Below are 27586 nucleotides of genomic sequence, written 5' to 3'. Positions count from 1 at the left end.
AAAATTTATCGCGGCAAGAAAGTGCGCTGAATGTGCTGCGCAGGTAGTCTTAAAGCACAAAAGCTCCCCGGGAAGGAAACGCATCACATCTCTTTAGTCAAACTGAAGATATTGTGGTTCGGAAAGGGAGAAGTAAACAGAAACTCAACACCTGCTGATCGCGTCCTGTGTGCTGGGTGCAGTATACAAATTATTTCAGAGCATCTTGAAGGAATAATTCAGGCTCTGGGATCGGATTTACTGAGTTTGAATTCCAGCCCCCTCACATACTCTGAGTAGGTTAATTAAACTCTCGGGTCCTCACTTTCCTTACATGTTAAAGCAGAATCTTGGCTTCCAAGTAAGAGCAAAGTAAAACGACAGAATTCCTGGAAAGTGTGCAAAGCAGCCACTCACACATAATAAGCCCTCTATAGGTTCTAACCGGTCCCAAAAATTGAGAGTAGCGGACCCGGCTCCCTGGGTCCCAGTCTTACTTCACCGTGTTGGTAATTCTTAACTCTGCTTTTAAGTTTCCCTATTCGTAAAACGGGCAGAACGTTTTAGTTTTCGTTATGGGTTGTGGTGGAAATTAAATGAGTTAGTACAGGCAAAATGCTAACGGAGGCGGACATCACTTAAGCATCTTAAAGTTTTTAGTTCTTTTAGTTCTTATTCGACAATAAGATTTAAATGTTGGCACACGGAATCACTTCCTTGCTGTGTGATCTTGAGCATGTTTCCTCGTATCTCTGCAACTAGCTAATTACAAAAAAAAAAAAAAAAAAAAGAGCCTAAAACAGTGCCTGGCACAATAAATAGCAGTCATTATTTTCATTTTACAGGAGGCTAAAGTTCGGAAAGGCGGTGACGTGCCCCAAGGTCGTGGGACTAGAAGATGGTGGGATCGGAATTCGAATTAGTTACTCTGCAGAATCGAGGTACTAGCGAGGATCCAGAGGGGACAGAAGGAGAAGCCGGTAGGAGCGGGAGGGCGCGGGGGGGGGGGGGGGGGGGGGCTCGGAGCTCGGCTGGCCTGGCCTAGGAGGCGGGGCCTGGGGGAGGTGCACAGGCGGGGCCGAGGCCGTTTCACCGGCCCGGCTGCGGCGGCGGCGCTGCTTGCGCTCGCTCGGCGCTCGGCTGGGGCGGCCTGGCCCACAATGAATGGCCGCCGCGGCTACCGCTGCTGCTGAGGCGGAGGCCGCGGAGGCCGCGGAGGCGGAGGCCGAGGCCCCGGCGCAGGGGGGCGCGCCCCGGGCCCAGGCCCGGCCCCAGCTGCCGCTGCGGAGCCCGCCGGGAGCCCCCGGAGCGCGGCCACGGCGCAGGTGAGATGGCCTGCCTCAGGCCCGGTTCTGGCCTCCTCCAGCCGGGGCGGCCGAGGGCGGCCGAGGGCCGGCTAGGGCTGAGACGGGAGGCCGAGGGCTTCTCTGGGACTGGCGGGGAGCCGGGCCTGCAGCCCACCCTGTACCCGGACCGGCGACTGCGCGGAGACCCGGCCGCCGCCGGCGGCCTACAGCGTCCGGCTCCGGGCCGGGCCTCGGGGCTTGGGGCGGCGGGATTGGGCCCAGGCGCCCCGCTCCCGGCGCGGCGGGGGCCGGGCCGGCCGGGGCTGGGGGTCCCGGGAAGTTGGAGGGCTCGAGGGGGAGCAGTGAGGAGGCGCCCGGGGAGGCCGGGGGGAGGGGAGGAGCCGGGCTCGGGCCGGCCGCTGCGGGAGGAGGGGAGAGCGGCGCGGCGGCGGGGAGAAACGGCCCGGAGCGGCGGGGAGGGGCCGCCGCAGGTACTGCCCGGGCGCCGGCCGAGGTGGCGGGTCGGGTTACAGGCCGGGCCGGCCGCGGAGGAGCCCAGGAAGTGGGGCACGGTGGGTGGGGGCGGAGAGGAGGCGCCCGGGGATGCGGGCCGCGGGTCACCCGAGGTCAGGGCTGGGGGCTTGGGGGGAGTCGGGATCCGAGGGTCCGCCGGGTAAGTTAAGGGACCGCGGCAGCAGCCTGGGGAGCTGCGGGAGGCTGAAGCTTGAGTTGGGCTGGTGGGGATGTGGGGGCCGGTCGGGAAAAACTAGTGTGGCCAGCAGGGACGAGCCGAGACGGGTCCCCACACCCCAAGTGTTCGCGCAGGGTCAGACCCAGGGCTTTCCTCTTCCCACACCCATCTCTGGAGCCTCCGCCAACTGTTCCAGGAGCGGGCCGGCGGGTGGGTGTTTGTGTGGGCAGCTCCGGACATGGTCTGGAACACCTAGCTCAGGCATCTTGTTTACCACCCGGGTGGCCCTCGCCCGCCCCCACCCCATGCACCAGACGGGAGGCAGCCTCCTGCTCCTAGATGCGTCCTCCGCTCGTTGGAACTGGAGCCTCAGGGCTCAAGCCTGTGGACCAGGACCTGACAGTCACAGGCCATAGTTGTCTTAAGTGCTAGTTCCCACGCCCGAATTCCGTGTGCCCCTCCTGGAGGTGAAGAGTTAGGAGGGGACTGTGTACAGCGTGTTTGTTGACTGTGTCTTGGAGGTTCTTGCTGGGGTAAAGGCGGGTTATGGTGGAGGCTAAGGGATGGAGTAAGGCACCTACACCGTGGCCCAGGCTTTGGACTGCAGGCCCCAGGTCTCTACCTCCCCGCGCCCTGCTGGACCAGGCCCTGTGCTGAGCTTGCTGGTGGGATGAGCTCATGGATTGCTCACCACCACAGGGTTCTCTTAGGCATTTTCTGTGGTCCAGAGGAGGAAGCTGGGGGGTGTGGTTCCTCCAGGGTCACATGACTGGACAGGCCCATCTGGGATTGACTGCCCCTCAGTCCAATCCCTTGGGGCCGTTGGGTCACCCTTCCAGGGATATGAGTGGAGTAACTCCCTATTCTTTCAGAGTTCCTGGTCCCAAACTTACCTGCTTCCCATCTCCAGGACTGCTCAGTTCCCTTGCAGACAGACTGATATTCCCTGGTATCCAAAAGGACAACAGTGGAAGCTTCTTTCTCAGAGACCTGGTCACATCTTCTCCCCATTCCTGGTCTGAGAGCCAAGAGGTCAGGGGTCATGGAGCTGTGGGCCTGTGGGGGAAGGGGTTGTGAGGATGGAATGCCACTGGCTCTGGAGCTGGGTGTGACTTGGCTTGTCTAGGCTGTTTTCTCCCCTACTCTGGTTCCTCATCAGATTGCCCAGCTCTTCTTTCTTTTCGACTAATTGCAAGGCTGTTACCAGGGTGTCCTGGGGACTTTGATTTGGGATCCACAGCACCTGAGGCAGGAGCCACAAACTGCTGGGTCAAGTGGTATCATCCAGTTCTCCTGGGTTTAATGATGGCTTGTCTCCCTAATCCACCCCTCAGTCTCCCTGCAGTTCCCAGAATACCCCACCAGTAGCAACCCAGGCCCTGCCCTGCCCTCTCTGACTGGCCTCAGCTGCCCCAGGGAGAGAACTTTGCACTTGTTCTTTGTTCCCTTCACCTTTTTCTGCCATGACCTTTCCTTTGAGTCTGAACACACATCTCAACGAGCCCATCTCCAGAAGGACCGCCCTTCCTCCATCCCTGCCGGACTCTTTTGTGTTAGTTGGCATCAGTGTTGCCTGGGACCTTTGCACTTTTCATTTGTTACTTCTACCCTGTGCTGCTGCAGCCATGTCTCTTGGGATAGATATACAAAGAGACCTTCTTTCCTGCCTGGATGGGCCTGGGTTGGCTGCTGGAGTTGCTGTGGCATAGACTGGATCCTCCTGGGGTTCACTCGGGCTGTGTACTGAGGACAGGGATGGGTACCATCTAGTCACTGCTGAAACAGGCGGAGACTGGTGGGAGCTGGCCCAGATGTGGAAGATGGAAGAGGCAGGGGCCTTGCCCACAGCGAGAGAAGGCACTGGCTTTTCAGTGAGAACTTGGGGTGCAAAACAGTGGGGATGAGGGCAGCAGGCAGGCGGCTCAAGAGGAGTGTGATGTCACTGCCATACACTGGGTGTCTGCTGAAGCCAAGGAAGCAGTTCAGCTCTCTGGCAACTTCTGGCGGAAGTGACTGACCTCAGACAAGAGGTGGCGAAGGGAATTCCAGATTGCTGTATTTATGAAGATGGTATAACAAGGCGAAGGAGCGGTAGGCCTTGAGCGGGCAGGGAGATTTCAGCTGGGTGGTCAGGGAAGGCTTCCGGGAGGGCTGTGATCTGAATAATAAGAAATTAGCTGAGGCGAGGGTGGGGGTGTTCTAGGCCAAGAGGACAGCACATTCAAAGCTTTTATTGAGTATGTGCCAGGCTCCTGCTAAGTGCTTGAAACATTTTGTCTTCATGAGGGAAGGGAGTGAGGATGACCCTACTGTGGCGATAAAGAACCCTAGTGCCATCCAAAGGAAAGAAAAGCCTTGTCTCAGAGTCTCCCCATCACCCGCAGTTGAAAGTTCAGACCTTTTGGCCTGCGTTCAGGGTTTTTTGTTTTTGTTGTTGTTGTTGTTTTTAATCTGGCTCCTTGGTTGGGCAGGAGGGAGCCCCAGCATGTTCTCAGGTTAGGCTCCAGGGGATCTGGTTAGACAGAGGGTCAGAGTTTGGGAATTGGCTTGGCAAGGTCTGACCCTGGAGTTCATCATCGCCAGAGCCTTTGATGGACAATGGGAGCCTGCCAGGATACCTGAGCTATGCTTGAGGTGATGACTCAAAAACAGGTGGTATTCATGTCTCTCTGTTCCCTCTCTTGGACCCTCCCTGCCCCTTGTCACCCTCCCCTCCCGTTTTTCAGTGAGCACTTTTCCCATGTTTGAACTCGCACAAGCCCATGATCAGTGTGGGACCTGTGTGTTGTCATCACCAGTTGACATACAAGGAAACTGAGGCACTCTGGTTCTTTCTTCAAACGGATGCCCCTGCCAGTCATCCGATTCCCCTCTTTCTGAAGCCTGTGGGAGTGGTCCTCTGTCTCTTTGGCCAAGAATGTCTTTGCTGGAGAAGCTCGTGAGCTGCAGAGGCCATGAGGTTGAACTGGACCCACGTGTCAGGTTGGCTGAGGACTGGGTGAGTCTGCACAGAGGATGTGTCAGGGGTTACACTCAGTGCATGGTTGCCATCACCTGTCCACTCTCCATCTGTCCCATGCTGCTGCCTCAGCAAAGGTCCGAGAGTCCTTAGAGACCTGCAGGGTTTTTTGTGATGACGTGTGTCAGTAGTGTTTTCTTAATCGAGCCAACAGGAGGTAGGGGTGAGGGAACTGTGTATTTGAGAGTCAAAATTGATGACTTGTACTACCTTGCCTGTCCACGAGACCCTGGACAGAGGAATTAACTTCTGAGTCTCAGTTTCTTCATCCAACAAATGGGCACAAGCAGTCATGTCTGTCCCATGGTGATTCTTCAGGAGCAATCCTGCCCTGTCCAGTGACACTTAGGAAATGTCTGGAAACATTTTTGGTTGTCATGGGAGGGGATGCTACTGGCCTAGAGGCCTGGGACAACAAGTAGGGCCAGCTCCACCACAAAGAATGATCCAGTGCAAGGGGCAGTAGTGGAGTGGTCAGGATCGCCTGTTTTCTGGTTATTGGGGGATTAAGCCAGGGGTAGGTATGCAGTATGGTTGGTTGATGCTGAGGATGCATTGGCAAACCCTCGGGGGCTACTTCTTGGTAATCCCATGAAATAGCACAAGGTTCTGGGAGATAGTAAGAGGCAAAAGATGTCTCCTACTCTCAGGGAATTTACAGTCTGGGAAGGGCCTAAAGGGATGGACTGAGAGGACATGACTACTTACAGCTGGCATTACTGGGCACTGACTATGAGCTGGGCACCAGTCTGCCCATGTTCTTCAGTTGTTTGATTCTTGAAATAGCCTCATGGTTGGCTGCTGCTGTTAGCCCATTTTATAGTCAGGGAGACTGATGACAGGAGGCCAACAGTATTATAGATAAATGTTGTCCCGAAGCATCATTACTGAGTGAGAAGCTTTGTAAAGGATTCAAGCTGAGTAAAATGCAGTGGGCCCTCATTTCCAGACTCAACCAACAGCAGAACAAAAATACATGTGAAAAAAATTGCATCTGTACTGAGCATGTGCAGACTTTTGTTGTCATCATTCAAAAATACAGTTTAACAACTCTACACAGCATTTACTTGTATTAGTTATTGTAACTTTATCTAGAGATGATTTAATTTAGATGAGTGTAGGATGTATGTAGACTATACAATATATGCCATCTTATATTATGGACTTGAACATGATTTTGCAATTTTTAGGGGTCCTAGAACCAATCCTGAACAGATATCAAGGGCACTTGGACACTGAGCTACATCCCCAGCCCTTTTTATTTATTTTGAGACAGGATCTTGCTAAATTTCAGTTGCTGAGGCCAGCCTCCAATTTGTGATACTCCTGTCTCAGCCTCCTGAGTCTATAGGTAGGCATAGCAAGATTTAAATTCTTTTGCTGTGTGTGGTGGTGTATGCCTATAATCCCAGCAGTTTGGGTGACTGAGTAAGAGAATCACAAGTTCAAAGCTAGCCTGAGCAATTTAGCAAGGCCCTGATGCAAAATTTTAAGAAAAGGCTGGAGATGTAGCTTAGCAGTAGGGTGTTCCTGGGTTCAGTCCCCAGCCTGCAAAAGAAAAAGGCCAGGGTTGTGGCTCGGTGGAAGAGTGCTTGCCTAGTACCCTGGGTTTGATCCCCAAACACACACACAGAGACACAGTTTCAAATTCCTCCTTGCCAAGACCCTCAGGGCATTTGCACTTACTGTTTATTCCTGCCATACTGTCTTTTGGGTCAAAGTACACTCTGGGAATGGCTTATGGTCAGAGTTGGGGGCAGTGCATGGCATGGGGCTGCTGCCAGGTCCTCTAAGGAGCTGGAGTTACTGCACCAAGTCCATTCAGATTGCAGAGGGCTGTGAGGAGAAGTGGGAGGGAGAGACAGCAGGTGGAGACTGCTCTTTCCTGGAGACTGGCTGGGGGTGGGCTGGGGGGCGGGGAAGAACTGAAGAACAGCTAGGGAAGGGAAGAAGGCCTTCCTAGGGAGCAGAAGCAGCACCATGCCAGTCTGACCCTTGCAAGGCATCCGAGACCCTGAGGTGAGGGCCCCCAGCAGTGATTCCATCTATGAAATTGCCTCACCCTGTTGCCTCACAGCATTGCCTGATTCTCAAAAAAGTCAGGGTCCAGATCTAGGTCTGTCCTTTAAGAGCTATGTGATGTAGGCCTCTGTTCTCATCCTTAAGGTGATGGGAGAGCTCGTGGCCTCCTCAGGAACTGTCAGGAGTGAATGAACCTTGCCTGAGCCTTTGCTGGGTACTGGAGCCCAACAGGCCCAGCAAAACCTGAGCTGAACTAGTCACTAAACGCACTACCCACCAAGGATGATTTAATGTTGGCCTATCTGGGAAAAAGAAAATGCTGGTGCCATCACGCATGCACAGCTCGGGTGGCTGAGCCAGGAGGATCATGAGTTCAAAGCCAGCCTCAGCAAAAGTGAGGCACTAAGCAACTCAGTGAGACCCTGTCTCTAAATAAGATGTGGCTCAGTGGTTAATCACCCTGGGTTCAATTCCCGGTACCAAAAAAAAAAAAAAAAGAATGAAATGTGCATGCATTTAATATGCAGATGCCAACAGTAGGATTTGAATAGTCCTTCTCTAGCAGTATGTTAGCGGAGGCCAGCTTCGTATTTGGCCCTGACCAAGGGTCTGAGTGGCTCTGGGCCAGGATCCAGCTGCCTCCTGCTGAGCTGGATAAAGGATTATGGTACTTTCCAGGGCCTTTCCTCCTCGTTAAACATGGAGTTGATGTTTTCCCTTAGCTGTTTTACATGTTGCCTTAGTCTGTTTAGGCTGCTATATAATAAAATGTCTTGCACTGGGTAATTTATAAACAACAGAAAGTTTGTGGGGGATTTTTGTTTTGTTTTTTACTTTTCTTGTGGTCTGAGAAGTTAGGCAAGTGCTCTGCCACTGATCTACACTTTAGCCCCAACAGAAATGTATTGCTGAGTTCTGGAGGCTGGAAAGTCCAAGACCAAGGCACCAGAGAGTTAGCTGACTGGTGAAGGAACCCGTTCCTCACAGATTTCCATGTGTCCTTACATAGTGTGTGTGGGTGGGCGGGGGGGTGGTGGTGGGGGTGAACAAGCTCCTGGCCTCTGTTGTAAAGGTATCAACCTCTTATGAAGGTAGAGCCCTTATAAATTACTTCCTTCCCAGAGGCCCACCTCTTGACACTACTGCATTAAACTACTGCATTGGAGATAGGTTTAAACATAAGAATTTGTTTAAACATAGAATTTTTTATTTTTTGTGGTGCTGGGGATGGATCCCAAACCCTTGCACATAGGTGCTAGCAAGTGCTCTACCCCAGCCCAGGCAATTTTGGAGGCACATAAACATTCAAACCGTAATACATGCCAGTAGTATCTCAACAACTTTCTTTGAAAATCATCTGGAAGCATCTGTCCAGGCATTTGACAGTCCTCAAGAGGCTCAAGTCTATGCCCTTGCTGGCTGGGGGGTTCTGGAGCTCTTTGCAAAGAGCTAGCAGTTTCTATTTCCAGAATTCTCCTTCAGCCTCTTTCCCACAGTGTGATTGGTGTGAGTGGTGGTCAGCAATATGAAATTCAGTGACATTGGCCCCAAGTGGGACCCTGACTGTAGGCCACCCCACTGTAGCAGCCATCAGAAGAGGGCACGCATGTGCTTGGCTGAGGTAATGCCTGCGCGCCCCACTCTTGTTACAGACTCGCTGATGTGGAACAAAAATGGGAGTTGGATTGGAAGTAATGGACATAATTATTCATTCCACAGATGACTATTAAGCACTCACTGTGTGTCCTGGGGGCAGGGGGCACAGAGGTGAACCACACAGGCGACACCCTACCCCTGCAGAGCTGGCACAGCAATAAAAACCCTCGTTTGCCAGGTCATGGGAAGAGCACTAGTGAGGGAGGCTCAGGTGGGGAGCAGCCTACGGGGCTAGTATTGGGAAGGGCTTAATGGGAGGTACGAAGAGCACTGGCCATCTTGGAGACAGCATTCAAGGAGGCCCAAGAGCAGGCAGGGCCAGACGTTGAAGGCCCCAGCTGAGCACTGTCAGGACCAAGCAGTGCCTGAGCAGGTGTGAGGGAGCACTGGAGCTTAGCTGTAGCACGGGTGGGGGCTGTGAGTCTGGCCCCATGGGGAGGTGTGGCCCAGAGGCTCCTTTTGAATAGAAATGAATACCTAGTGTTTTGAGCCTGGGTTGGGCAAAGGCATTTCCTTACAGTTCTGGGTGCTGTGAGGGGTCAGGCTGCCAGCATGGCCGGGTGCTGGCAAAGGCTCTCCTGGTTTGCGAATAGCAGCAGCCTTTGCTTCTATCAAAGTTTAATTACCTTCTAAAGACCCCGCCTCTGGGCCAGGGTTGTAGCTCACTGGCAGAGCACTTGTCCAGCCTGCTTGTAATCTCTGATGGGTGAGACAGAGGCAGGAGGATCAGAGAATCTCAGGTTGGAGGCCAGCCTCAGCAACTCAGCAAGACCCTGTCTCAAAATAAAAAGGACTGGGGAAGTAGATGAGTGGCAGTGTGTCCCTGGGTTAATCCCCAGTGTCCACCCCCACAAAATAAAAGAATCCCTCCTCCAAAGATGGGCAACTGAGGGTTAGAACTTTACCATGTGAATTTGTCTTTTGACACAGTTCAGTCCGTAACAAAGCCCTGAAACTGAGCTGATCCTCCAGAAGCAGCAACATTTCTTAGAAGTACCAGCGCTCCCAGCCCACCACCGCCCCTCCAGATCTTGGTGTCACCTCTTATGGGCAAAGTCAGAGCCTCTGTCCTGTTCCTGACCCTGCGTGAGTGGGCACATCAGCTGGGCTGTGAGCTCCAGAAGCAGGGACCGGGGCTCCCAAGTACTTCATGCCCCAGCGGGGACTTGGCAAATATTTAAGTGACTGTCTGGAGGTCATGGAGACTGCCCTTGGGTCCAGTTGGGAGATGTGCTGGGGCCTGGGCTGGAGATATTGGGAAGTGCACCGTCCTCCCTGTGAGGCAGCGAGAGCAGAGTCATCCTTCACTGCTGGCTGCTCTGTGGGCTCAGCTCTGGGACAGATCACTGGCAGGTTTAGAGGCCTCGTTCCCTCACTATGCCACCACTGCTCCACCCAGCAAGCGATATGGCCAGGTGCCAGCTGCTGAGGACCTGTTTCTCCTGCGGACCCAGTGTGAGCGAACGCTCGGGGCCCAGTGCACTCTGCAGTCTCCCTCCACCCCCATCCTCCCTGTTGACAGTGACCTTCTTCACTTGGTGCTGGGGCAAGGCCACATTCAGATGTCTGCAGCTCCCAGACCCACTGCCCTACTCCCGAGTCACATGGAGCAGGGAGGGTTCCTGTGAGCCCATCAGCTGAGCCTGCAAACCAGTTACTCCTGCACCACCAACCCCTGAATCACTGTCAGAGCTCCCAGTCCTGGCTGCTAGGCTCATGAGGTGGCCTATCTCTTAGGGGGGCCCGGATTCCCTCAGCCCCACTAGTGTCTTGTTGCCTCCTCTTTCCCCAGAACCTCAAAGTCCACATTGTCAATGATCCCTGTGCACCAGGCCTGTTCACGTGCAGCTTTTCCTGTGCCTGTTCCTGGGGAGGGATTGGGCTGTACCCCACCTCTAAAGCCTCGCTGCTGTGAGCCATTGAGTGAATGGAGAAGTCTGCAGCGCCACTGGGCACTGGGCGGAGCTGGTGGGGCCCTGCTGGGCCTCTCTGCCAGTTGCAGCGTCCCGAACTCCAGTCATTTATTCCTATCTTGGTGCTTTCTATCAGCTGCTGCTTTTATTTTTATTTTTTTAATTCTGCTGGTGCTGGGCATGAAATCTGTGGCCTTGCGCAGGGAGGCAAGCACTCTACCTCCTCCTGTTTTTCTTTTTTCTTTATTTTCTGTGCCAGGGTCTTGCTGCATTGCCAGGCCGACTTGGGATTTGTGATCCTCCTGCCTCGACTTTCCAAACAGCTGGGGCTCCTGGTGTGCACCACAGGCCTGGCGTCTCTACAGTGTTCTCTTAAAATTTACAAATATTTGTTGAGCATCTAGCTCTGTTTTAATCTTGAACAGAACCAGCCAGGACACCTGCCCTTAGGAAGCTGACGTCCTCCTTTAAGCAATAACTGTTCAGTTGGCCCTCCTGTATCTGCGGTTTCTGCATACTCAGATGCACCGAACCTCAAAAAATACTGAATCAGATATGCGCCACCAAGCTGGACAATGGTGGTACACACCTGTAATCCCAGTGGCTCAGGAAGCCGAAGCAGGAGGATCGCAAGTTCAAAGCCAGCCTCAGCAAAAGCGAGGCGCTAAGCAACTCAGTGAGACCCTGTCTCTAAATAAGATACAAAATAGGGCTGGGGATGTGGCTCAATGGTCAAGTACCCCTGAGTTCCATCCCCAGTACTTCCCCCCACAAAAAATACTGGAGAGGGGCTGGGGATGTGGCTCAAGCGGTGGCGCGCTCACCTGGCATACGTGCGGCCCAGGTTTGATCCTCAGCACCACATACACACAAAGATGTTGTGTCTGCCGAAAACTGAAAAATAAATATACTGGAGAGGGCTAGAAATGTAGTTTAGTGGTAGAGTACTTTTTAAAAATTAGGGAAAACATTTTTGTCTCTGATGAATACATACAGCTGTTTTTTTTTCCTTGTCCCTATTTGTAGCAACTATATATACAGTGTTTACAACAATGTATAAGTCATGCAGGCCAGGGAGGGGCAGGGCCTGGGTCTCCCTCCTACTCTACCAGAGCAACTAGCACCTAATAGCATCTCAGTTCAGGTTGAGTTTGCAGAACTGAGCTGGCTTTACAGACCTCAGTTTTCAGACAGAAGGCAGAGATTTGGAGCCCCTGGTCCCAGGAGCAGGTTCGTTCTGGTGCACCTGGCTACAGCATGCACCTCTGAGCCTTGGCCACAAGCTGCTTCTGTTCCTCATAGCAGCCCTTTCAGAATCAACCAGATGTAATATGAAAGCTAACTCAGAGTGAGGAAAGAACAACTGGGATTCCATTCCTGCCTCAGGGACTTTGCACATACCCTCTCTGCCTTTCTCCTCTTTTTCCCAGAGTCAGCTCAGGCTTCTCTCACCAGCAGAAGCCTTCTTACCTGCATCCTGTCCATTTGGGACCACCTCCCTCTACAGACTACAGAATTGCAAATGACTCCCTTCTGCTAGTGGGGTCACTTTATCAACCCACACTTCTCTTCCTTCAAAGAAGATCATCCCCAAGTAAGGGACTTGGCCTTTCTACCTTTTCACTTATTTTCCCTGAAAGAGGTAGTACAGGATCTTATACAGAAGTTCACATATTGAGAGATGCCCAGAATAGGGGAGTGAGTTCCCTGAGCAGCATCAATTCCCATTTCTTCTTTTTAAAAACATAGTACTTATCTTTTTTTTTTTTTTTTTTTTTGCAAATAAGCAGGTTCAAAATGCAAAATCCAAAAAGTCTACTTTGCAGATCTCATTCCTTAGTTTTGCCCAGAGGATACCAGCTGCAGTTTCTTTTTTCCTTTGCAGTGTTGGGGATGGAACCCAGGGCTACATACACGCTAGGAAGTTCTCTACTACTGAGCTACATGGCTGCCTTTTTTTTAATAGCTTTCTTGAGATATGCCATATAGTGCATCCATTTAAAGTGTACAGAGTCTTGTTTTATTTTGGTTTTGGTACTGATGCACCCAGGGGTGCTTTATCACTGAGCTACATCCCCAGCCCTTTTTACTTTTTTTGTTTTGTTGTTGTTTTGAAGCAGGGTCTTCCTAATTGCTGAGGGTCTCACTAAGTCAGTAGTTTTTAGTATATTCAGCTTTGCAACTATCGCCATAGTTAACTTAGACTCCCCCACCCCCACCCCCCAGTACTGGGGATTGAATTCAGGATACTGCTCCACTGAGCTATGTCCTTGGCTGTTTTTATTTTGAGACACAGTCTCACTAAGTAGCTTAGGGCCTTGCTAAGATGCTGAGGCTGGCCTCAAACTCGTGATTTCCTGGGAGTTCAGGCGGGCACCACTGGGCCCATCTGACGACTTTCAGTATATAAAGAATAAACCCTATGTCCCTTTGCTCTCAGCAAGGCCCCATTTCATTTTCCCCTCCCTAAAAACAGAAACCACTAATCTGCTTTCTGTCTAAATGGATTTGCCTATTCTGGATGTTTTATGTAAGTGGAATCATACGATATGTAGTCCTTTGGCTTCTTCACAATGTTTTCCGGGGTTTTCCATGTTGTGGCATGTGTCAAAATTTTTTCCCTTTTATGGCTAAATCATATTCGTTGTGGGTATATACTGGTTTGTTTTACGTGCTGGGGGTGCACGCCTGGGTCCTGTGCATGCTGGGTGAGCGTGTAGCCTAGGCTACCGCCCAGCCCTGTGCCACATTTAAAATTTTTTTAATCCATTCATTAGTTAATAGACATTTCTGTTTCCACCTTTTGGCTGTTGGGTGTGTTGTTTTGTTTTGTTTTGAACAGGGGATTGAACCCAGAAGGACTTTAACACCAAGGAATGACTTTCCCCCTTTCATCTTCTCGCCTGTTGTGTCTGGGGATTCTGATTTCTCGTCCTTACAGCACTTGCTGTCCATCCTTGTGCTGCTGGAGGGGAGCTCGGGCTTATGTGTAATCTCTTGGCAGAGCTGACACTTGTGACTTTGGCTCCTGGTATTTACCTGTCAGTGTCCAGAGATGTCATACATGGTGCACTTCTGCATCTCAGCTGTCTCCCTTCCAGGCACTTAGGTAGACCTGTTGAATGTTCAAGTACATGTGGATAAGTGTGCCACGGGTCTTCTATCTGCAGGGGACAGAATATAGCCACCCTGGTCACAGCATGGCTTTGCCTATTTGACAGTACAGTTGACTGGCTCTCAGTATTTGTGAGCTTGGCATCATGGATTCAATCAACAATAGATTGAAAAGATTTTTTAAAAAGTATTTTAAGGATCAAAAATATTCAGAAGGGGCTGGGGATATAGCTTAGTTGGTAGAGTGCTTGCCTCATGTGCACAAGGCCCTGGGTTCAATCCTCAGCAAGACGTAAAATAAAACTATTGTGTCTAACTACAGCTAAATAAATGTGTGTGTGTGTGTGTGTGTGTGTGTGTGTTGCATCTCATTAAACGTGCGACTTTTCCTTGTCATTATTACCTAATTAATATATTTATATACATTGTATCAGGTATTGTAAGCCATCTAGAGATTATTTAAAGTATGTGAGTGGCCAGGGTATAGATAAGTGGTAGAATGTCCACTTTGCCTGCCTGAGATCCTGGGTTCAATCACCTGTGCCACAAAAATGTTAAAGTAAGCCAGTTGCAGTAGCACCTGCTTCTAATCCCAGCTACTCTGGACACTGAGGCAGGAAGATGGCAAGTTTGACATTAGCCTGGATAAAATTTAGCAAGACCCAGCCTTAAAATAAAAGGTAGAGTACCTGCCCAGCACGTGCAAACCCTGGGTTAAACCCATAAGGCCCCTGGCAAGTAAGTAAGTAAAGTCCACAGGACGATTGCAAAGGTTCTGTAAAATACTGTGCCATTTGAAGGACTTGGGAATTAGATTTTTGATATCTACTGGGGTTCCTGGAACTAGTCCCCCACCAAAGGACAGCTGAGTTTCATAAAGGCAAGTCTGCTGGTGTAGAAGGAATCTGCTTGATTCTGCCGCGTGGGTGTCTGGGCTTTTGTGTGGCTTCCTGCAGCAGTCGGGGTCCATGAAGCAGGGTTCAGCCAGCACTGGATTTTGCTGCTCAACTTGCTCCCGTGTCTCCCTGTCTGCAGCTGCCGCCATGGCCCAGACCCTGCAGATGGAGATCCCAAACTTTGGCAACAGTATCCTCGAGTGCCTCAACGAACAGCGGCTGCAAGGCCTGTACTGTGACGTGTCTGTGGTGGTCAAGGGCCACGCCTTCAAGGCCCACCGGGCTGTGTTGGCTGCCAGCAGCTCCTACTTCCGGGACCTGTTCAACAGCAGCCGGAGCGCCGTGGTGGAGCTGCCGGCAGCCGTGCAGCCCCAGTCCTTCCAGCAGATCCTCACGTTCTGCTACACGGGTCGGCTGAGCATGAACATGGGTGACCAGTTCCTGCTCATATACACAGCTGGCTTCCTGCAGATCCAGGAAATCATGGAGAAGGGCACTGAGTTCTTCCTCAAGGTGAGCTCCCCGAGCTGCGACTCCCAGGGCCTGCACGCCGAAGAGGCCCCATCATCTGAGCCCCAGAGCCCTGTGGCACAAACATCAGGCTGGCCAGCCTGCAGCACACCACTGCCCCTCGTGTCTCGGGTCAAAACGGAGCAGCAAGAGTCGGACTCTGTGCAGTGCACACCTGTGGCAAAGAGGCTGTGGGACAGCAGCCAGAAGGAGGCTGGGGGCAGCAGCAGTGGCAACGGCAGTCGCAAGATGGCCAAGTTCTCCACGCCGGACCTGGCCACAAACCGGACGCCCCAGCCGGCCCCGGTGGTGGCAGCAGCAGTGGCAGCGGGGGGTGTGATGAGCGGGCCCAGTACATCAGAGCGGACAAGCCCCGGCACCTCCAGCGCCTACACCAGTGACAGCCCTGGCTCCTACCACAACGAGGAGGACGAGGAGGAGGACGCGGGCGAGGAGGGCGCCGACGAGCAGTACCGGCAGATCTGCAACATGTACACCATGTACAGCATGATGAACGTCGGCCAGACGGGTGAGGCCCTGCTCCCTGCCTGGGACGCCTGCCCTACGCCCTCAGGTGCACACATTCACATGTACACTCTGCTTTCTCCCCACAGCCGAGAAGGTGGAGGCCCTCCCGGAACAGGTGGCCCCAGAGTCCCGAAGTCGTATTCGGGTACGGCAAGACCTGGCATCTCTCCCAGCTGAGCTCATCAACCAGATAGGCAACCGTTGCCACCCCAAGCTCTACGATGAGGGTGACCCCTCAGAGAAGCTGGAGCTGGTAACAGGTGTGCTGGCCCCACTGTCTCCCTAGATCCCCCCGCTCTGTGTCCTCAGGCCTCATGTCCTGTGTTGGTTAGAAGCTACTATCCTGGGGCAGCTGAAGCCCTCGGCCCTTCAGTTTCCCCATCTGGACTTTGATGTTGGTAGCTGCCCATCCTGGCAAGACCAGGGGTGCAGTTAGATGAGCTGAGAGCTGAGCTGTGGTTCATTGGCGTGCTCTTCTGGCACGTGCAAGGCCTTGCGTTCGATCCCCAGTATGGAAAAAAGGAAAAAAAAAAGATGAGGTGAGTTAGCTAGGCTGATGGTGGCCCAGCCTGTAATATCAATTACTCAGAAGGCTGAGGCAGGAGGATCCCAAGTTCAAGGCGCCTAGGCAATTTAGCAAAACCCTGTCTCCAGTTGTAAAAAGCTAGAGTGGGCAGTGGGTCTGGATGTAGCTCGGTGATAAAGCACCCTGGTTCATTGTCTAGTACCACTCATAGAAAATGGAGGTGACATGAACTGAGGCACCTCTCAGGTAGATTCTGAGGTTTCTGGCTCTGGGAGCTGGTGCACACATGGGGTAGGTTAGCTGCCTTCGGGGCTAACTGCCACAGTGACCTGGGGCCTCTCTCTGCTCCCAGCTGACCTTGCTGAGTCTTGGCCTCCTTGGCTGGGGATGGTCAGAACCCCTGCCACACACGTGTCAAGCCAGACTTGCTGCAGGGCCTGGCAGGTGGCAGGTCCCCATGGGTGTGCCTGTACTCTTTCTGTCCTTTCCTGAGCACTGACATGGCAGAAGAGGTCTGAGGAACCCCACCTGACTGCTCTGGGGCCAGTGGGTGGGACCCAAAGCCCAACACAGAAGGGCCTGGTAAGGAGCGGTGCTTGAGAAGGGCTCCGGCTCAGGCCATATGGGGGTTGGCAGTTTGGAGCACCCTCGGTCAACCTCTGCTTCCCTTACCAGGTACCAATGTGTACATCACAAGGGCACAGCTCATGAACTGCCACGTCAGCGCAGGCACTCGGCACAAGGTCCTGCTACGACGGCTCCTGGCCTCCTTCTTTGACCGGTGAGACCCTTGCCAGAGCCCTAGGATGGAGGTGGGTGTCCTCTACCCCATCACCACCAGGAGCCCTGACTCCTTTCACCCTATCCCCTCTATTCCCCAGGAACACTCTGGCCAACAGCTGTGGTACCGGCATCCGTTCCTCCACCAATGATCCCAGACGCAAACCACTGGACAGTCGTGTTCTCCATGCCGTCAAGTGTGAGTATCCAGCCTTCTGGAGTGCAGGTTGGGGTCTGAGGCAGACTTGAGGCAGCTGTGTTTTTATCCAGTGCGGGCGCTGATGGATGGGTGCAGTTTTGTGTTAAGAAGGATGCTGAGCTGGGTGTGGTGGCACATGTTTATAATCCCAGCAAAACAAAAAAAAACTAGAATTTTGAGGCTCAATCTCCTCTGCTTGTTGGGAAGAGGGCTGTAACTACAGCGGTTTCTCCACAGTTGGGTAGTGCTAAAGGGAGGCCAGGGGGTCTGTGGCAGGAGGGTCTCAAACCCTGGGCAGGCACAGAAAGGTTTAAACAGCCAGGCAAATTCCCCAAAGAGGTGGCCACCAGACAGTGCTGCCAGTTATTAGGAGCTCAGTCAGCCACCACTGGGAGCGGTCAGTGGTCTCCCTGTGGGGATTTGGGAAAGCCGTGCAGTGGGAGGGCAGGCCTCATGGGCCTGAGCCACCTGCTCTGCCTGCACAGACTACTGCCAGAACTTTGCCCCCAACTTCAAGGAGAGTGAGATGAACGCCATTGCTGCTGACATGTGCACCAACGCCCGCCGCGTGGTGCGCAAGAGCTGGATGCCCAAGGCCAAGCCAATGCTGGCAGAGGGTGACGCCTACACCACCTTCATCAGTGACACAGGCAAGATGGAGCCGGACATGATGAGCATGGAACACGGCTTTGAGACAGCCAGCCACGACGGCGAGGCCGGCCCCTCTGCTGAGGTCCTCCAGTAACCCCACAGGACCCTCCCCAAGGGGCTGTCACACTCCCCCTTCCCTTCACACACCCGCCCACCATCTTGGTCACGAGCTACTGTCTGTCCCTCCCCAGGACCCTTGGGGGGTGCTGCATGCTCCCAGCCCCTCTGCCTCCCTGTCCCATCCCCTTCCCCCAATGCGAGCCAGGCTGGGGAGGATGGGGCAGGTGGTGCCAGGGCCTGTTGCCTTCTTTAACACACTCATGCAGTGGGGAGCACCTTGCTCCCCCTTCCTAACCCTTAGTAGTCATTCCCTGCTCACCAGGCCTGGCACAGGGAAGGGGCCAGCCTGGGAGACCTGTGAAAGGTCCCTTTCCCAGGCTCTGGGCCACCTTGTCCCCTCACTGCAGCCCCTTGGGACTCAAGGGGGCCCTGGGGGCTCTCAGGACCCCTCCTACCACCTCCCAGTGCTTCCAAGTCTCCAAAAGCGCCTTCCTGTCTCCCTCGTCTGTCCCTGTACCTGGGGGCTAGGATAGGCGAGGCTTAGAGGGACTGTCCACTTTACAGCTGAGGAAATGGGGCCCAGAGAAGGCTCAGAAATCCCAAGACTGAACTAAGGGCAGGGGCCAGTGGTGGCCCAGTGCCCCTCCCTCCCACCACCCTGCGCTCAGTCTCTGTTGCCCCTGCCAGTCCCCTGGGCCTGAGAGAGGCTGGTCCTAAGTGAGGGAGTTCTTGGGGGCAGAGGGAGGGTCTCAGAGGACAGGATAGCTCTCCGGGGCTCGCAGAGCGTGTGGGTGTGCATGTGTGTGTGTGTGTAGGTTTGCTTTCAAAAACTAGTGAAAACATGAGAGGCGGTAAGACCAGGGTTTGAACCCAGGGGAGCAGGCTGGGGGGGCTACTGCCCACTCCCCCACCCCGCCCCACAGCAGGGCTCCCAGCCCCACCTCCTGTACATACTTTTTAAAACATTTTTTTAGCGAATGAAATATTGAAGTATAAGATTTCCTTTTATTTTTCAAACCAACGGGACTGTGTCTGAGGTCCCCCTCATTCCCCGGGGGGCTGTGGAAGGCAGGTTGGGGGTGCTGGGTCAGGCTGAATGTGTGGGTGCATGGAGTGTGGGTGTGGTTCCACTGTGGGTTCCTAGTCTCAGCCATCACCTGGGCTCCTGTGGTCCAACCAGCTTCCCCCTCACTCCCCACCCAGGCGACAGCTAAAGGATGTCCCGGGCCTTGGCTGGGTGGCCAGGCAGGGCAGGGCCCACATTCATTGTTAGCAGTCATTTGTGAAATTCTCTCACCATTCCTCTTTTTACTTCGCCTAGAGGTAGTGTTTGGTTTTTTTGAGTTTTACATGTGAACCCGGGGTCCCCAACACAGACACATCATCATTTCGCCATCTCGGCTTGCTTTCTTTGCCCTGTCCTCCTCTCCTCCTCCTCCCAAACTTCTGCCTGCCCCTAGCTCCCAGCCACCTCTCTCCCAAGGCAGGGGATGGCAGGAGGTCGGGTGGGGGCCAGCCAGGGTTGGACCCTTGGAATCTGATTTGGAGACCTTTACCCCCAACCCAGCAGCACCCCCTCCTAGACTGTAGGGGGTCCCTCCAGATATCTGCTTGTTGCAGGGATGGGGGTTGTCAGATGTGTCAGGTCTGGCTGGGGTCCCGACACTCTGCTTTCCTGACCTGTCCCCAGCACCTTAGCCTCTGGTGGCCCAAGTGTGTGGGGGGAGTCGACACCCCCAGCTAAAGCACAAGCACCTTAGTCGCACCCCCACTCCCCCCCCTCCCCTGGCCTGACGCCCCACCCCAGCGTTGATCCCAAAGCACAATATCCTGGTCACTTGGCAAGTAGCTGGGCCCAGCCAAGGTGAGGGGCAGGTGGGGACTCCAGTCAGCTCCCCTCCTTCCAGGCCTTAGTGAGGGGGCAGCTCTCTGGGACTAGGGTCTTCTCCCAACCCGCTCCTTCTCTGAGCCCCGCAGCACTGGGTTGGGTGGCAGGGCCCACTTGTTTCAGGGACCCCAGGAGGTGCTCCTGGCTCCCGGGACTGTGAGGGTGTCTAGGGGTTGGGGGTGGGAAGAGGGGTCTGGGCAGGGGGTGCAGGGGAGGAAACTCCTCACTAGGAGAGCCAAAGACAGGGTTGTGCCTTACCCCCGGAGCCACCCCTACATCTCCCTGCCCTGGCGGCCAGCTGCTTTCCCCTCCCCTCCTCTCTCCTCTCCTCCCCTGCCCTGCGCTGCATGGTCCCCCAACCCTGGGCAGCCAGGAAGAAATACAAGTGGAGAATCATCCACCTACCAGATTTAAAAAAAAAAAAAGTAGGGCCCTCCCCCAACTCCACTGGCCGTCTACCCACCCACGCCTCTTTCACAGGGGACAGACCACTGGTCTGCCCACCCTGTCCTGCGTGAAGTGCCAACGCCCTCCCTGCCCTGGGCCTAGCCCCCACCCCTCCCCGGCCCTAAGTGAGATTGCACATTAACTACTGTAAGGAGAGGAGCGGCGTTGGGAAATGTGAACCATGAAAATATCAGTGATGCTGATGAGGAGAATAAACTGAACGCCTTTGTAACAGTCCTGCAGCATGCTGCTCACTCCAGGGGGTGCGCCTGGGCTAGCCCTGTGGGCACGAGCCACCACTCTTCCTCCTCTGATCTGCACCTGTGGGTTCCTAGACAGCCCCTCAGAAGCTAGAGGGGCAGCCAGGCGCTGTGGCACATACCTGTAATCTCTGGTTTGGGAGGCTGAGGCAGGAGGATCATGAGTTCAAAGTCAGCCTCAGCAACTTGGTGAGGCCTTATCTCTAGATAAAAAATACATCAAGGGCTGGGGATGTGGCTCAGTGGTTTAGCAGCCCTGGTTCAGTTCCTGATTTTTTTTTAAAAAAAAAAAGCTGCAACTATCTAGAATTTACTGTGATGCTGGCTTACTGCCCCCACAGTTCAGTCCTCTAGAACCCAGGAAGTCCTGTACACACTTGCCCCTTCACCCCGTTTACAGCCAGCACTCCCATGATTTGAAGAAAAGAGAAAATGTTTGTGGAGGCACACTAATGCAACCCCAGCAATTTGGGTGGATAAGCCAGGAAGGTGAGTTCAAGGCCAGCCTGGATCACTTAGCAAGACTCTCAAATTCATAAACAAAAGGGAGGTTTGCTAGGGATGCAGCTCAGTGGTAAAAGCACCCCTGAGTTCAGTTCTCAGTGCCCAAAAAGGAAAAATAGTGGAAACCACACTGGGGTGTAACTGGTAGAGTGTACATTTTGTACGCAAAAGCTCCTGTGTTTGATTTGCAGCACCAGAGAAGACATTTTCCATGGGAGAGGCTCAGCAACCGAGATCTTGTAAGATGATAGAGAAGGGACTTCCATCTCAGTCCCCCTTTTCTTTAACCTTTATTTTATTTTTTAGTTTTAGGTGGACAGGATACCTTTATTTTTATGTGATGCTGAGGACCGAACCCAGTGCTTCACACATGCTAGGCAAGCGCTCTACCACTCAACCACAACCTCAGACCATCTCAGTCCCTTTTTGAGACAGTCTCAATAAAAAGTACCCAGCCTGGCCTTGAACTTGTGATCCTTCTGCCTCAGCCTTTCAAATAGCTGGGACTACAGGCATGCACCACATCTGGAACCAAAAAATGTTTTCTCTTGTGTGGTCTTCCAGGTGTGTGCCACCATGCTGGGCAGAAATTTTCAAATTTTCCATTATTAACCCATTTTGTCCCATCATCCTCTATATAGGACACCTATAAGATATTGAGCCAGGCATGGTGGCCCACACCTGTAATCCCAGCAGCTCTGGAGGCTGACACAGGATGGCAAGTTCAAAGGCAGCCTCAGCAAAAGCGAGGCCCTAAGCAGCTCCATGACTCTCCTTGTCTCTAAAAAGGACTGGGTTGTGGCTCAGTGGTTAAGTGCCCCTGGGCCAAATCCCCAGTCCAAAAAGAAAAAAGGTTCAAATCATCTTGTTCACTTTAAGAACACATGTGAAATCATCCAGGCCACAGAGGATATACATATCTGAAAAGTCACCAAGTGCCTGCTTTACATCTTTTTATAGAAACAATGTGTGCCATTCTGGTAGAATTGGGAAGTGAGCCCAGGCCAAACCATGGGGCTAGACACAGGGTTGGCAACCCAAAGAATACTGATATTTTGCTGCACATGCTTTGAAATGTAAAATAATGCTGAACTGAAGGGTTCAGAGGTAGATTCTCTGATCATTGAACACACAGGTGAACGGGGCACCCAAAATGGGCTGCTGCACTTACAGAGCTCTTGGTAGATTAACCCCTGTGACCTCCCCTGCCACATGGCAGTGAGCATCACTGAAAAGGAACAGATAGTTCCTAAACCAGAAGAGGAGGTTTCACAGAAGAAAAAGATCCCAGAAGAAACAAAAACTTATTGCACAGGAATCGATTCAGCATAAAATACGTGCAAATAAAATGGGAAAAAAAAAAAAGAGAACAAGAGTCCCATCAGGGGTCAGTCTCAATTATAGTCAACACGCTGAATGATCCAAACTTATGAAAAGCTAGGGTTTTATTTCCAAGTTGGCACATGTAGAAGGCACAGGGCAAATGGCTTTGGGCACTAGAAGTGGGGTGGAGTGTGTCAGGGATCCCTGCCTCCACTACTCCCTGAGCGCACTCGAGACAGGACCAGTGGCAAGGTGCCTGCCTGTGGCCCTGACAGTCCTACTGGCTTTAGATGAGAGCTCCCCAGGCTCCACACCCTCCTCCCAGGGGGCAGGGTCAGCTCAAAAGGGCTGGGTGGTTCTGAGGGCACCAGGGGCCAGTGCCTCAGGAAAAGCCCAGGTCAGAGAGAGAAGAGCAGAATAAGAACCAGGAGTACCACTCCCAGCAACACCACAATGGCACACCACTGTCTGCGGTCTGGGGACAGAAGGGTCAGAGGTCACAGGTTAAGGTAAGTGGAACCACCCATCACCTTCCCCAGTCCAAGATCTACCCCCTTCGAAGGGCACTTACCACTGGTCATGTGGGACACTTTGGCCATCTTCCTGAGAACCCTGTCCATCTGGGACTGGGTGAGGTCCATCTCATGAGCAAAGGCATCCAGCATGCTGCCAAGACCAAGATGGCATCAGACTCAAAAGGGCCCATGCACACTAGGGCACCGAGCCCACCCCCTGGGTCCTGGCCTTACACGCCCTGTTCATCCAGCTCCTCCCCAACACGGCCTGACATGTGTTTCAGAACCCGGATGCTCCCAGACACCATTTCCAGCTGTTGGTCCTGTTGCTCCATGATCAACTGCAGGGTGGAGGGGTAGCTGTGGTGAGCAGGGACCCCTGAGTGGTCCAGAGGATCCCAGGGCCTTCTGCCACCCACAACAAACCTGCTGGGTGGCTTGCTGCTCCTCAATGTAGCGTGAGGTGGCTGAGACCACACTGGCATCCAGCAGGTCACTGTGTGACTTCTGAGCATCTAGCTTGGCCATCAGCACCTCCTGGAATACAGGGAGGGACACCCATGCAGAGTGGGCCAGGTGCATGTTTGTGGGACATCCATAGTTAATCAGGAAGCAGTCTCAGGTGGGACTGCTTCCTAGACCTGCCACTTCCTAGCAAAATAGCCCCAAGGCCATGACATTGATCTCCCTGTGCCTGTTTTCTCCTGATAAAATGAGATCTGTAATTCTTGTTTTCTGGGGTTGGAATGAGAATCTCATTAATTAGTAACACCTAGAACAGTGCCCTATACACTGTTAATAAATCTGCCTTTTATATTTTTTAATTATTTCACAATGCTGGGAAGAGACAGTCAACAGTCAAGTGGCTCTTCCTCCCTGTTCCTCAGTCCCTGCTTCCCAGTTTCGCAGGATTGGGTGCAGACAAATACAATCAATGCACTTATTTTATTTTGTTGCTTTTTAATTTTTTTTTCTGTGCCTGGAATTGAACCCAGGGCCTCACACATGCTAAGTATAAGTTCTAACCCTTAGCTACACGCTCAGCCCCTCTTTTTTCCCTTTTTTAATTGCAATGCATTTAGCACAAGATACAGCCTGGCCTGTGTTTATTTTATTTATTTGAGGTCTTGGGGATTGAACCCAGGGACTTGTGCATGCTAGGCAAGCACACTACCATTGAGCTACATCCCCTGGCCACTGAGTGTTTACTCGACAGAACACTTGTTATTATTTTATCAATAGCTGTATTTCAGAGTTTGGATTTAATCTCCACGGCGGCACATCTGGAAGGGCATGTGGGCACTGCTTCAGGATGGCAAACTGACATGGGCCTCAGACCCGCACACTCCCTGATCGTGTGGATCTGTGAGGGGATGGAGAAGGACTGGTGTGTTCCAATACAGAGAATGGACAGGTAACACACAGGGAAAAGGTAGACAGGAGGATTGAAAGCTCAAAGCCAGCTTCAGCAACTTGCTGAGGCCCTAGGCGACTCAGTGAGACTCTCTCTAAATAAAATATGAAAAAGGGCTGGAGATATGGCTCAGTGGTTAAGCGGCCCTGGGTTCAATCCCTGGTGTGGAAAAAAAAAAAAAAGGTAGACAAGTGGCAGTGAGAATGAGAACACGGACACAGAGGGCAGTAGTGTACGCATGGAGGTGAGATGGAGATGTACTCAGAGGTCAAGTGCACACACCCCAGTGGGCAGGTGCATGCAAAGAGAAAAACATAGGCATATATCCTGGAAGCAGCCGCACACTGAGCAAATGGGTCAGCACAAAGGACAAGTGTATACAGGCCCTCTCCTGCAAAAAAAAAAAAAAAAAAAAAAAAGCCAGTATACTTAGAGAACTACACACTGAAATTATGATTGTTCCTTGATATTTTCACGATTTGGGTTCCAGGACCTCCACAGATACGAAAATCTGAGGATGTTTAAGCCCATTATGTAAAATGTCATAACATTCATATAGAATCACTACATATCTTCGAATAGACATCAGATCATTCCTAGCTTAGACCTAATACAACGTAAATAATATGTATTTGTTTTACTGTATTGTTTAGGAAATGCAAGAAAAAAGCAGGCACATATTCAGTATAGACACTTTTTTTTTCTTCCAAATGTTTTTGATTGCTTGAGTCTGAGGATGTGGAACCTGCAGATAAGGAGTGCTTAGGTGTACACACCCAGAAAGAGCATGCAGGTAGGCGGCTGGAGAACAGCACAGAGGATGGATATTAATGCAGAAGAGACTGGTGTAGAAACACAGAGAAGGCAGGCAAACACACGGATCGGGCTGGCACTCAAAGCAACGGGTCCCCGAGACAGACTTAGAGGTGTGTGCTGGGTCTGGATGCATTACCTCTCTGTTATTCCTCTCCATGAAGGCTATGGCTGCTGGGCTGACCATGTGGTCCTTCATTTCCTGGGAGTGAGGGCAGCATTAGCTAGTACAGACATTCCTAACCTCCCCACACTCACCCCATCAGGACCTCTCCTCACCTGAACAGCTTCCCTCATGCGCTCCACGAACACCTTTCTCTCCTGCAAGTCCCCTGCTGGGAGCTTGAACTTGCCTGGATTGGCTTCCACTATGCGTGGGCTGAGTCAAGGGTCAAGGCCAGAGCTAGATACACCCCTGGGCCTTCACTTTTCAGCCTTCAATACTTTCCCGGTGTCCAGTCTCCCAGAAGGTGGGCTCCCTGAGCACATGCTACAGCAATGGACTCTCCCATGCCACCCCTCCAAAACCCCAGGATATCTATGGTCTCTTCCAGGTCCTCGAGGTCCCACTCAATGCTGCGCAGGCCATTCCGCAGTTCATTGGTGGTCCAGTCCAACTCCTCGCGTCCCACCGCCGCGCCATCCTGCAGGAGCTCACACCAGCGCTGGTGCAGCCCGCGGACGGTGTTCACCGCCTTCTGCACCTCGCTGCGGGCAGGGGCACAGTGGGAGCGGCTGTGGGCAGACGGCCCTCTCGCTCGCCCCCAAACGAAATGGGGGGTTCAAGAGACCTCCATATCTCATTGCGAATCCTCCCACTCGGCCACGGGGCGACCCGTGCACCCCGATGGTGCAGCCGTGCCCAGAACGTCTGGCCATGCACTGGCTGGCAAGGGACTGATGACCTTCCGCCCTCCCCCAGCACTATCACTCACCCTCGGACTACAAAAAAAGGGTCTTCGAGAGACATGTCAGTCCCCCTCCCTCCCAGTCGAACCCCCTCCTTGTGACTGATAGCTGGTTCCCTCCTAGCCAGGAGAATCCGCCGCCAACCCGGCCCTCGACGCGCTACCATAGAGAGCGGGCCCTCCAGAAGAGAAAGAGAGTCCTTGGAATCCCGAAGTACGGCAACTTCCGTCCTCCTCGCAGTCATCTTGGTTGTGGGCAAAGACGGCTTCCTGTTCGCAAGCTCCGCCCCATCATCATCGTATTCTCCCAGGTGGGGGGTGGTGTCCTAGTTGTGTCGGGAGGGGTTTGGGTCCGAGATCCCAGCCTCGGTTCGAGACCCAACTCCTCGGGCCGTTACTCCATAACCTCAGTGTCCCTTCTGGGCAATGAAAAATAATAATAGCCTCCGTTTAGTCAGACAAGGTTAGGTCTTGAACCCCCCCTTTTTTTGGTAGGTGGACAGCGTGTCTTTGTTTATTTTTATGTGGTGCTGAGGATCGAACCCTGTGCCTCACACGTGCTGAGCAAGCGCTGTCACTGAGCCCCAGCCCCAGCCTCGCATTGAACCTTTTAACAGACTCCAGTGTCGGCACCCGGTGGCCGTCCCAGGAGATCGTCCCAGCCCCGGGTCCCGGTGGCTGGTTATGGAACGGTGCGGGGAGAGCCGGTGCCCTTCCTCCCCGCGGGGGCGAAGTGAGGAGTGGGAATTCTGCGGGGACTTCCGCTGGACTCTCCACTCTTCTTCCCTACAAAAGGCCTGTGGGAGGGAGGAGAGAGCAGGGGTCGCCTTGAGATCGCCTGGGGGCGGGGTGGTAGTGAGCGGGGACCCCGGAGATGTCCGGGAGGGTCACCTTCCAGAGCGTGTGTGCAGGTGGGTTCCCAGGCCCGTCTCTGCGTGAGTGCGAGGTCTGTGAGCCGGGGAGCGGGGTGCTGCGCAGGCACTGGACTCCAGGGGACCTCTGTGCGCGTGGCGTCTCCGTCTAGAGAGGGACTTACTGGGTCACCTCCTGTGCGACAGAGCCGCCTCGGTGGGGCTCCCGGGAAAGCACTTTTTTGGGGAGAATGGAAGGAAGCCATCGCCTGAACGGAGGGCTCTCCCCCCCGAGGATCGGGGCTGGGTGTCCGAGGGGAAGGCTCGCCCCCACGTGGGGTCCCACGGATGGCGCCTGGGCTGGGGGTGTCAGTATGGAATCTGCGTGGTGGCTAGCGGGACGGGGAGGGAGGCGTCCCCAGCAGGTCACCGCCGAGAGTGGCAGGATGGCAGAATGGGGAGGGGCCTTTTGAGGGGGAGTAATTGGATTCCCACGTGAGACGAGAGGCGGGACGTCGTGAGGGTGCCTAAAGGCCGGGGGAGACCGCGGGGGGGAGGACGGAATAACCGGGTGACATTGTGGGGGACAACTGGGGCCTCCCCGGAGGGAAGGGTGATCAGCCGGCCGCCCCTCGTGCTGTCGGGGTCGCCGGGAGACGCGGCGGTAACCCTGAGGTCGCCGCCTGCAGCAGGCGAACCGCCTCCCCGGGCCCCAGAGGGAAGGAGGCGAGACCTCCCCCTCAGCGCTCCCCACGGCCGAGGCCCCGCCCCCGCCGCCCGGAAGCCTGCGGCCGCCCGCGGCTCCGGCGATCCCGGCCCCTGCCCTTATATGG

General features: G+C 53.5%; 2 protein-coding genes across 4 annotated transcripts; one reads left to right on the top strand and one right to left on the bottom strand.

The window, feature by feature from the left end:
* The first annotated feature begins 1187 nt into the window (after positions 1-1187).
* Nacc1 (nucleus accumbens associated 1) lies at positions 1188-20399 on the top strand. Its single transcript, XM_046436890.2, has 6 exons — positions 1188-1304; positions 14716-15615; positions 15701-15874; positions 16816-16921; positions 17022-17119; positions 17605-20399. The coding sequence occupies exons 2-6, from the start codon at positions 14724-14726 to the stop codon at positions 17862-17864; spliced, it is 1530 nt and encodes a 509-aa protein (XP_046292846.1). The 5' UTR covers positions 1188-1304; positions 14716-14723; the 3' UTR covers positions 17865-20399.
* On the bottom strand, positions 14454-26060 carry Stx10 (syntaxin 10). Of its 3 annotated transcripts, none has more exons than XM_046436893.1 (8): positions 25930-26060; positions 25533-25702; positions 25274-25368; positions 25134-25196; positions 23194-23304; positions 23002-23108; positions 22824-22918; positions 14454-16106 (listed from the first exon to the last, which is right to left on the bottom strand). In XM_046436893.1, the coding sequence occupies exons 1-8, from the start codon at positions 25962-25964 to the stop codon at positions 16075-16077; spliced, it is 708 nt and encodes a 235-aa protein (XP_046292849.1). In that variant the 5' UTR covers positions 25965-26060; the 3' UTR covers positions 14454-16074. The 3 variants fall into 3 exon arrangements, with proteins under 3 accessions (XP_046292849.1, XP_058432678.1, XP_046292848.1); XM_058576695.1 differs by lacking the exon at positions 14454-16106 and adding an exon at positions 20393-20628; XM_046436892.1 differs by lacking the exon at positions 14454-16106 and adding an exon at positions 22357-22727.
* Between the last annotated feature and the right edge of the window lie 1526 nt (positions 26061-27586).

This window comes from Marmota monax, unplaced genomic scaffold, assembly GCF_021218885.2.
Source record: "Marmota monax isolate L192 unplaced genomic scaffold, Marmota_monax_Labrador192_F-V1.1 WCK01_AAM20220418_F8-fsc00021, whole genome shotgun sequence".
Taxonomy (NCBI): Eukaryota; Metazoa; Chordata; class Mammalia; order Rodentia; family Sciuridae; genus Marmota; species Marmota monax.
Note: the sequence above shows the minus strand (reverse complement) of the source record. Positions and strands in the feature narration are given on the sequence as shown.